This window comes from Centroberyx affinis, unplaced genomic scaffold (assembly GCF_046629955.1).
Source record: "Centroberyx affinis isolate AG114_WGS23_722 - 3 ecotype Tasmania unplaced genomic scaffold, CSIRO-AGI_Caff_v1 ptg004734l_1, whole genome shotgun sequence".
NCBI lineage: Eukaryota > Metazoa > Chordata > Actinopteri > Beryciformes > Berycidae > Centroberyx > Centroberyx affinis.
This window is the reverse complement of record NW_027282291.1, coordinates 1-11,093: the sequence shown is the minus strand read 5'-3', so window position 1 is coordinate 11,093 and position 11,093 is coordinate 1. Positions and strand designations below refer to the sequence as shown.

The 11,093-nt window shown below is 39.6% G+C and overlaps 1 protein-coding gene across 2 annotated transcripts; it reads left to right on the top strand.

Moving 5' to 3' along the window:
* The first annotated feature begins 1,882 nt into the window (after positions 1–1,882).
* On the top strand, positions 1,883–10,978 carry LOC139665904 (cadherin-2-like). Of its 2 annotated transcripts, XM_071544943.1 has the most exons (18): positions 1,883–1,999; positions 2,951–3,070; positions 3,198–3,344; positions 3,494–3,638; positions 3,789–3,961; positions 4,097–4,228; positions 4,335–4,517; positions 5,610–5,923; positions 6,076–6,218; positions 6,339–6,563; positions 6,736–6,963; positions 7,425–7,543; positions 7,857–7,922; positions 8,336–8,401; positions 8,561–8,674; positions 9,069–9,176; positions 9,383–9,469; positions 9,565–10,978. In XM_071544943.1, the coding sequence occupies exons 1-18, from the start codon at positions 1,964–1,966 to the stop codon at positions 9,769–9,771; spliced, it is 2,613 nt and encodes an 870-aa protein (XP_071401044.1). In that variant the 5' UTR covers positions 1,883–1,963; the 3' UTR covers positions 9,772–10,978. The 2 variants fall into 2 exon arrangements, with proteins under 2 accessions (XP_071401044.1, XP_071401045.1); XM_071544944.1 differs by lacking the exon at positions 9,069–9,176.
* Positions 10,979–11,093: the final 115 nt, after the last annotated feature.

The following is an 11,093-nucleotide window of genomic DNA, read 5'->3' as shown; positions in this document are numbered from 1 at the left end:
GAAAGGCGAGCATATCCAGTGGACTGACTCCAACACAATGCTTTGTTGAGCAACAATTGCCGTTGAGCCTCGCCATCCCTTCAGCTCACAGACTGGAGGCGAGTGTGATGGTCCTTGAAGGACTGTCGGCTATTTTCTTGTCAGTCAGCATATTTCCATAACTATCACAATAAGCACTAACAAAACATGCTTAGGTACGTGATCCCTTCGACAGGCAGGAGATGCAAAACACATCAGCAAGTTGATGAGTAGCATTGTCTGTGCATGGAAGGGAAAAGACTCAGCATGTCAACTGCTTTACTGTGATCAGGTCTACCCAATAATTATCATTTCAAAATGCGGCCATATTTCCATTGTTTAGTTCAATGTTCATAAATGCAGCTATGGGAGGATTAAAGGCACGTTCTTGTAGTTCTTGTACTAGCTTCTAATGGGCTAGAATGGTGACACCCAATTTCCAGTTCATCCTGAATACCCCACCGTTCCTCAATATTCAATCATTAACCCATCATTTAAACCCTAGTCAGACAATCACATTGGAGCCTCCCCTTTCTCTTTGGAAGGACATGCTGTATCGGGTTGTATCTTCTTGTATTTCATGCATGAATGCGTATCTAATTGGGATATGAGGAAACTAGTGCCTCTCACCTCTCCACAGAACAGCAGAATAACTAACAACCGTAGGCAGCATAACTACGTCAGCAGTCGGTCAAACAGGTGATGTGTGAAAAGCTTCATGCCTTCAAATACAATTCTCACGCCCCTTTTGCCATTTTTTGCACAGTCAGTTGGTTTTGATAACTGCTTCACCTGCAACAAACAATTTGCGTGGGGGACTTGCCCCCCCTTAAAAGTGTGCTGTTCCAGAGGAATAAGATAGAGGAAATAACCAGCCAGAGTGTGGACGTGTTTAAGTGCATTCCAAGCATTCTACTAGTCTCATACCATTTTACAAATTGTCTGTAATGCAGGGTAAGGCAATCTGTCAATCACAACTGTTTCAGATCTGCTCAATGCCAACAGGGAACAGATTCTGAACAAATAATAAACTTAACTTGGAAAATGGCAACAGGCTTCAATTTCTCGTGAAAGAATAATAACAATAAATGATTAATTCACCATGCAGTCCCACACGCCTCACATCTCTTTCAGGCTCATGCCAGCAGGGAACTGGCTGTTTTTAGGTTGAGGCTTAACAAATAGTGAATCAAGCCGGCAAAATAAATGGAAATAGTCCATAACTTTTCTGTATTAACCAATCCCACAAATCTGTTTTGGATGACTGACTACATGGATTATTATTATTACTATCATTTTTGTTGTTGTGGTTGTTGTTGTTGTTGTTATTATTATCATTATACAGTGGTAAAAAAGTGGGCTGTCACAGTTGAAGCCCACTCGCCTAAAATGGCTGTCGGTGAGACAGCAGCCAGCCAACAGGTTTCGGCAAGCTGCCTAGTTCCTGGCAAAGAGAAAGTAATTACATACTATAGGCAAATTTTCATTGGCTCTAAGCACTAGTTGGTAGCTGGCAGTGCTGTATCCTCATAAAATATCCCCTCAAAGGAGAAATTCCCCACAGGATTAATGTTCTGTCTGTGTTGACTCAATTGTTGCACTTCTGTAGGCTAATCCAAATTCAGAAACTCATAAATGAAACCTACAGTATGAAATCTATGAGTTTATGAAATCAAACAAACACACACACACACACACACACACACACACACACACACAATGTAGTCTACTCTGTACACACCCAGACAAAGTTTCCGAGTCTCTTGGCTGAACCTATCAGGTATGCGTGTGAGATCACTCATTCAACACTAACCCTCCCACTCATATATACTGCAGCCAGAGCCTGTATTATCCTGCAGTTGCACTTCCATTCAGGTGCATTTAAGGACAATTGTCCATTCTCTGGACTAACGTATTCCATGACAACATATCACCTGGATATAATATGGAGTTAATGCCTATCAGTCTTCTCATGATGCTGGTAAGGACTAATCTTTCTGCCTTAAATTCCAAGAACAAGCCTGATGGTTTTGAAGTATATGTTTTCTTCCAAGAGTCTTACAATTCAGAGACCATCAACAGGAGTTTCAGCTTACTTCATATGAGGGCGTTTAGGATGTATTGTTTGAGAGAGGACGCTACAAAGACATTTGTGCTCTGAACAATACAAATCAGGTGCCATACGTCCTCAGTCACCATAATTTTCCTGATTAACTGATCAAATCACCAACAACTGTGATAATGTGAGATAATGTTTTCACTGCTTTTTTTTATATGTTTAAAATTGAACAGGCATATGGGCAGATTTTCTGGTTGGTAACATTTATCACTAATACGAGATGAAAGCCATATAAAATTAAAAGTTAAAACAAACATCTATTAATCACAACCAATGGAGCAGCTCCAGGTTTTGTCTTAGTATCATTGCAATCTTGTTTCATTGGACTAGAGCTTTCTGAAAGATTGATAAAACTGACTGACTCTCACATAATAGTGAGATTTATTCCAAAATGAATATATATCTATATCTATATCTATATCTATATCTATGTATATATACATAAGTGTATATATATATATACATACTGTATATTGCATATGTTTTGTGCTTTTAAATTTAAACTCCAGAACTTAAAACCTTGATTAATAAAAATGTTTGAAAATTCAGGTAATGATTTTTGGATATCTAGTGTCTTGAAAATGAACTCTTCAGTTGAATATGTCTCATTTTTGGGGTGAGGGGGAGTTTTCCATCAAATGTAATGGAAGGGTGTTTTGAAAATGCATGGCAGGAAAAAACATTCAGTTCAGCGTCAAAGTATTCAAGTATTCATTTATTTATTTATTTTCAAGCTACAAAGCAGAGAAAAATTTCATTTGAATTTTGGATTAACTGTTTATTTCACAAATGGATCTCTCTATGCGTCTGTAGTGTCTGGGAATCCACAGATCGTCTTCAGATATTTTGCAGCGACAGAAGAGAAACTGGATTATAGATTCCTTTTCTATTGAGGAAGAAAATAAAGGACCGTTCCCATATAGCCTGGGCATGGTGAGTATCTACTAAACCGAATATCATAATATATGGATGTGTTCAATACATACAGGAAGACACGGACATGCAGAAATACAGACCGTCATCACAATAATCACTGCTGTTGTGTTTTGACCTCCTACAGATTGAAGTTGAGAAGAAGTTCACACTCCTCAAACTGAATGGTCAAGGTGTTGAAATGGATCCAAAGAACATATTACAAGTCAACAGTGAAACAGGAGAGGTCACTGTCCATGGCAAAGTGGACTATGAGCAGTACAATAAACTTGAGGTTGGTAGGACATATCATCTACTGTATATCATAGTGTGTGTATGTGTGTGTGTGTGTGTGTGTGTGTGTGTGTGTGCGGGAGGGGGGTCCATATGTGTTGAATATTTATTTTCTATAATCTCATCTCAGTTTGTCATATTGCATTACAGCTGACGTTTGAGGCACATGATACAAACAAAAATGTTGTAGACACACGACTAGGAGTTGAGGTGCAGATTTTGGACATAAACGACAACCCTCCTATTTTTGAGAGGCAAACATATGAGATCGACCTAAAAGAGTCAACTTCACAAGGTAAAATTTTAATTATTTTAAACCACCCCACAAATAGATTATGTAATTGTTTACTGCTGTTATCATGAATTGATAATTTACATTAATTAAAATGTTTATAAAACTCAATGTTCTGTGTATAAATAACTCTGTTTTTTCCAATGCTGCCAGGCACATTTTTGCTCTCTGTTAAGGCAATGGATGGAGACAACAGTGCGACCAACAATGGCACATTTGATATGAGAATAGTCTCTGTCACTCCTAAACCATCTGATGTGGAGTTCAGCATAAAGCAGAATGATGAAACGGGAGCCATTGAATTTAAAGGGTGTCTGGACTACGAGGTGAGTCGAGTCAACACAGTTGTTTCTAGATCTTAGCATTGCCATCTCCTTAAATGATAAAAATGCCGAATTTGGGCAAAAAAATATGTTGAATGTTAATTTTTGAAAATGACTGTGTGGTTGCTCCCCCATCAGAAAGCGGAGAAATACACAATCCTAGTGGAGGCCAAAGATCGTGGAGAAGAAATACAGCTCTCCAGCACCTGCACTGTCATAATCAATATAGAAGATGGAAACAACCACCTTCCTGTCTTCACAGGACAAACTGTGAGCAATTAGCTCTTTCCTCTCCTTTATAGACGTAAATTAATGTAAGACAATGCTGCATTTTATCTAGAATTATGATCAAATTTCTATTTCCATTTTGTCCCAGGGTCCAGGAAGGGTCAAGGAAAGAGTGGAAAACGTGCTTGTGTTGCGACTCCAAGTTTCAGACAAAGACACCAAAGGTACAGCAGCCTGGAGGGCTAAATATGAAATCCAAGGAGACACAAACAACAACTTCAGAATCACTACTGACCCTGATACAAATGAAGGGCTCCTGTATGTAGATAAGGTATGTTTTTGATCACACACATATCCATATTTTCAAGCTACAGGTAATCGCCAAAATAATAGAAACACCAATATACACGGGTACAAAAGAACACTGGACCATCAGAAGCTCCCAGAACAGCTTCAGTGCATTTTGACATCATTCATGCCCTGTAGATGGGAGAATGGCTTCGTATTTATTGGCATTTACCCTCCAAGGGGTTCAGCGGACCTAAACTATACCAGGAAAATGCAGCGTACACCATAACAGTGCCACTGGTACTCATTTGCTTGTTGAGAAAAGGTTGAAGGATGACAACCCTGAGATGACATTTTCCACTCTTCTGTTGACCGCTGTCTGTGGTCTTTGCACAGCTCCACTCACAAATGTGAATTTTTACATGTAAAAAGGACTTTAAGCATCCCAAGCACCAACTACAGTGTCCCTCCCATTCAGATTCTGGACTCAACCCTCTCTCAAAGTCATTGAGTCTTCTTCAAACCACGGTAGCCAAAATAATGGGCAAATGGGTCTACTTTGCATTTTTATACGTCACCCTGATGATGGCATGCAAATTAATTATTTATTTTGGGAACCACACCTGTGGACACGCACCTGCTTTCACTATACTTTGTATCCCTCATTCACTCATGTGTTTCCTTTATTTTTGGCAGTTGCCTGTCATTCACCTCATCCAAAGTGCTCTTGCTTCAGTGTTTTAATAGTAGAAATACTGGAAGCAGAAGTTGTTAGCATTTGTTAGCAATACCGATGAAATTAAATGAGACTAAAAACATCTCTCTGAAAATGCACATATAACACTGTTTCCTGCCCGTTACACAATGGTGTTTTAGACAGAAGGACTCAAAAAATATTTCTTTCAGAAAAGTGTTTTTGGGCCCATTGACCGGATGCATTGCACCAGCAATGCTAACAAATGCTAAAGACAGAAATCTAGTAAAACTGAGGAAATGAGTGAGACTTAGTAGACTGCTATTCCTTTAACCTGTAGATTAGGATTAGGATGTTGATGAAGGCATAAAAGGATCACATTGTAACATGAATTTTGATATTTGTCTCTATACCAACATTCAATCCTCACTTCTTTTACAGCATCTGGACTATGAGACAGATTCTCTGAAGAACTTGACTGTCAGAGTAGAGAACGAAGGCCCTTATTACTCATGCAAAGTCCTGGGTCGTCCCACCACTGGTCTTTGGAATGTAGAGACTATCAGCAGTAAGTCTGGGCTGGTACCACCTCTACCCACCCGCCATGTGACAGTGAGTGTGGAAGATGTCAACGAACCTCCCATCTTCACCAACGCTGTTAGAGATGTTACGGTGGAGGAGAACACTGCTGTGGGACATTATCTGGAGACGTTTACAGCCATAGACCTGGATGGCACCTATGCAAACGAGTTTGTGTAAGTGACAAAGATACTAGCTCCAAGTTTAAGTCACAGTTTTATATACAATTTCATATCTGCAAAAAAAACAAGCAGAGTTTCTTGATTCTAAATTAGGATGTCAATGTAGAATCTGGGAATTTCTAACAGACCGCAAATGTGTGTTATAGATACATGAAAGAAGAGGATCCTGCAGATTGGATCACAGTAGACTCCAAGACTGGAAAAATAACCACAGCAAAGATCATGGACAGAGAGTCACCCTTCGTGAAGGACAATATCTATAATGTCACAATACGTGCTGTTGACAGCGGTATGAAAATCTGTTTACATATGCGTTACACCCGCTACAGCAATCACATTCTCTTTAGAATACATTAGAACGAAAACTATCATCAAACAAAAATTTACAATATGTGTTTGTGACTGCCAGGTGTGCCTCCAATGACGGGCACTGGAACCCTCAACATCCATCTGAAAGACCAGAATGACAATCTTCCCACCCTGGTTGTAAACACCATGGACATGTGCCTCTCTGATGCCCCCTCACTGGCCAACATCACAGCCTTTGACCACGACGGAGACCCCTATAGTGGACCTTTCCGTTTCAAGCTCCTCGGAGATGTGAAGGACAAGTGGAGAGTTGACCCAGACAATGGTGAGCGTTACTTCAGAAAAAACTCTTTGGGGCTCAAAAGTAGTCGAGATCATAGAACAAGAATGTCACTGCTATTGAATCATCCAGTCTCCTGTACATTAATGTTCATAATTTATATATCACTATAAAACCCTCACCACCACCACTCTGCTGATTCATTCTGTATGTGCAGGTTACTTAGTCAACTTGGTGAAAGAAAACACAGTTCATGCTGGACACCATGAGCTGCTCCTGGAAGTGTCTGACCTGCAGGGCCAGCCGGCCGTCCACAACCTCTCCGTCACTGTGTGTAACTGCAAGGACCCGATGAAGCCCAACTGTCGCAACCGCCGAGCTGCTGCCTCCACAGTGGGAGGAGGAGCAATTGGGATTATTTTTGCTGCCATGCTGCTCCTTCTAGGTAGGAGGCACGACCATAACACATCCATTATTATATTCCAGAATAATATAACCCTATTGTGGGATGATAATGTGCAAAAACATAAAACAAATGCCTCTTTCACACAGTCTTCACATTATATTTTAACATTTTTAGATGCAAAGCAACTCATGGATCTGTAAAGTAACTCATCCCGCTCACTCACTCACTCACTCACTCACTCACTGTTAGCCTATCTGACCCCTAGTGGCCGTTAGGAGGCATGGCAATGTCTACAGAACACATTGAGCAAGATCATTCACTTGCCTCCTCTCTGCAATACTGCTGAACTGTGTAGGCTGCTTTGCATATATGACACAGAGTCTTTGTTGTTATGAGTAAATCTTAAATGCCTCTTTCAGGACATAACACTGTAGAATTATTACTGCTGATTTGGTTTGTGTTCAGTGTGTGGTGAACTGGTGATATTCTTTATGTTGCAGGCATTCTGCTTTTGGCTTTTCTGTTGTCATGCAAGAGGGAGAACAAGCCCATGCCAGATGGAGGTTCAGGAGAATATCTGATGCCATGTAACACCGAGAGCATGGGAACTGATTGCAAGGTTAATACATACATAATTAAAATACATCCGTATAAAATTACCCATACCTGATTGTTGCTGTAATATGAAAACATTGGTGTTTTTCATTTTCTTCAAATAGAATTTGAAAATTAGCAATTAGCATTAGCATTTATGTGCTGAGTAAATTCCGTAGACCCTCAGTCCTATTAAACCAATTTAAAAGTTGTATAAGCATTGTTATCAGTTGCAAAGTGAGGTTATTTTTTGTAGTTTATTAATTATTGTACTCTGAATACTGATGAAATATAACAGTGGGATAAAAATAACAAGATTATCTTTAATTTTATGACAGGTGGTTTTACATAAGTCCAATCAAGGATACAGTCAAAACGAGTTTTCAACAAAGAAGATGAAGCCAGTAAGTGATGTGAAATGTCCTCTAGGTTAACTTAATAACAAGCTTATAAAGGCACATATCTCTCACTCTATTGTACAGTGACGTATTGCAACTCATTCAAGTTATATAGTATTTCAAACATTATTGAAATGTGATCATGTCTTGTCTTTTGTTTTCCAGTCAGTAACCAGGTCAGCAACTATGGGAGCAGGATCAACTAGAATTTGAAAATTAGCAATTAGCATTAGCATTTATGTGCTTAGTAAATTCCGTAGACCCTCAGTCCTATTAAACCAATTTCAAAGTTGTATAAGCATTGTTATCAGTTGCAAAGTGAGGTTATTTTTCGTAGTTTATGAATTATTGTACTCTGAATACTGATGAAATATAACAGTGGGATAAAAATAACAAGATTATCTTTAATTTTATGACAGGTGGTTTTACATAACTTCAATCAAGGATACAGTCAAAACGAGTTTTCAACAAAGAAGATGAAGCCAGTAAGTGATGTGAAATGTCCTCTAGGTTAACTTAATAACAAGCTTATAAAGGCACATATCTCTCACTCTATTGTACAGTGACGTATTGCAACTCATTCAAGTTATATAGTATTTCAAACATTATTGAAATGTGATCATGTCTTGTCTTTTGTTTTCCAGTCAGTAACCGGGTCAGCAACTATGGGAGCAGGACGAGCCCGTTCAGAGTATTCCATGTACCAAGGAAACAGCGTAGAAGGTGGACAGTACCGGCAAGGGAACTCTGTATGCAGGGTACTGCAATCTAAAAATTACCCTCTATACTATGTGGGATCCTTATATACTGTATATATATCTCAATATACACATTATATACATGTTACTACTGTACTAGTACTACTACTACTACTACTACTACTACTACTACTACTACTACTACTACTATTACTCCTGCTACTCCAACTATTACTACTACTGCTACTACTCCTACTACTATTACTACTCCTACTACTACTTTAAAGCAAGGAGATGGCCAAAAAGGGAAGGAAATCCAACGTAACATAACGTCTTCTAGATTAATTTACAGTAATAGCAAGCTCAAAAAGGCAGATGTCTATCAGTCTATTGAACAGTGACATTTTGCAATGCACAAAGTTGCTGAAATATACAGTATAATGTCATTTTCCAGAAAATATCTAAATCATCAAGTATGAGAGGAGGACAGGCCTATTCTGAGTATTCCACGTACCAGAGCCGAAGATCTGGACGGTATCAGCAGGGAAACTCTATGCACACGGTACTGCAGGCTAAAAATTGCCCTTTATACTATGAGCCCTTTTTCTGTCACATATTGCACTTGTGACTTTTTTGCTTCACATGTTTAGAGTGCAACTAGGAAAAATGGATTTACAAAGTTAATTAAAGCAAGCTTTTCTATTTTTTGCAATACTCTAGTGTCTGATGTCTTTATGCCCAAATAACTATTTGCTTCTGATCCCCCAGAGTACAATGACGAGTGGTAAATATTCTACATGGGGAGAGAGCGGTTATTTATTCTCACGTGAAGTCCTACTCAAGACACTAGGGAAGGTAATGACAATAATTTGATCAATTCTACTTATACAGTTTATATTGTTTATTTTCTAACACTGCTTCTCTTTTTCATAATTTCCTCCTCTGCATAGATGATGTACACTCTCCAGGCACCGGGAGAGGAGCTGGGTGATTATGCCCCTAACTTGTATGCTGAGGAGGGGGAGACAGGGACCGACCCCGAGCTAGACGCTATCTCCATCCCAGAGATCCCCTTTGACACAGACATGGTCTTGGACCTGGGGCCCAAGTTCAACACACTGGCCTCGGTCTGCGGGCCTGATGCCACCGCTTCCTAAGAAAAACGGCTGTGCAATGGAAGGACTCTAGCCATGGAAGCCTTGTCCTATGATCCAGCTAGGAAAACATTCAATCACATATTCAGATTATGTGTAATGATACTTTTTCATCAAATTATCAACCCCAAAGTTTGCTAGTTATAACAGTGAATTGGTTACAACACAATTTGCTTTTATGACTGTAATGGGTTGGGCGACAATGGCTTTGGGCTGTTGTTGACAGCAATGACATTTCACCAGTCCATGCAAAGTGGAATATGCTTGAATACTGCTGATTTACCACAAGGAATGAAAGTTTTAAATGTAAAATAAGATTCACATTATAGATATTTTAATTTCAAGTTTCAGTTTTCTTACGATTTTTTTCTCTCTGAGCTATTGTTAGGGCTAGGCTAGGTAAAATAAGTCTATTAGAAACTAGTGTTTTCAATGTGTTGTCAGCTCTCTCGCCCTCTTTCTTCTTTGTGTGTTTTCTCTCTCTCTCCCTCTCTCTCTCTCTCTCTCTCTCTCTCTCTCTCCTTCTCTTTCTCTCTCCTCCCCTCCCTGTCTGTGCTCCCCACTTGGCTTTTACTGGCATGTTGTGAATGTGTTTTGGGTTTCAGGTTAGATTGTGTTGTTGTGAACAGAGTGAGTTAGTGGGGCAGAATTACAAAGCAGCCATGATATGATAAGTCATGGAACAATGGGCATGGCTAGCCGAGCCCTTCCATGGAAGTCTGATGCTTACTGATTCAACTGATGAGCTATCATTACAGGGAAATACAGCGAACCAACGATCTTGTTAAGCCGGTTTTGTGTGTGTCTGTGTGTGTGTGTGTGTGTGGCATTTTGGCCGGGCTTCACTTCTTCAAAGGGCTGTTTTAGGGTTAGGGCTTGGTTTTAGGATTAAGGTTAGAATTAGGATTAGATTAAGGTTAGGATAAGGGTTAAAGTCAGGCATGTTATGGTGAGGGTGAGGGTGAGGGTGAGGGTGAGGGTTAGGGTAGGAAATGAATGTAGTCAAAGGATGGTCCTCATGAGAATAGCAGTACAAGGAGGTGTGTGCGCGTGTGTATGCCCGCATGTGTCTGCCCATGCATGCAAGAGCAACAAGAAAAAAATTGTTATTGAGGCAGACAATATACTGCATGCGGTCTGTATTCTGTGAGGTGCAGTCCACACTGTAATTTCCTAGGCTATTATGGTAATAAATCACATTGAAGCACTACTTGACAGCTGACAGTACACTACTTTCGAGCAAAAGACAGCTTCATCTGGGAAAATGCAAATTTGCAAAAGTAGCTATCGGTCAGCCTGTTTACTTACTTTGAATTTGGAATGTA

What these genes read in the sequence shown, in the direction of transcription:
- LOC139665904 (XM_071544943.1), top strand. Translation starts at nt 1,964, where the DNA reads ATGGAGTTAATGCCTATCAGTCTTCTCATGATGCTG. An exon ending in ACCTATGCAAACGAGTTTGT is followed by an intron (nt 5,924 to 6,075) that starts GTAAGTGACAAA and finishes TGTGTGTTATAG; the next exon opens with ATACATGAAAGAAGAGGATC. An exon ending in CAACAAAGAAGATGAAGCCA is followed by an intron (nt 7,923 to 8,335) that starts GTAAGTGATGTG and finishes ATTTTATGACAG; the next exon opens with GTGGTTTTACATAACTTCAA.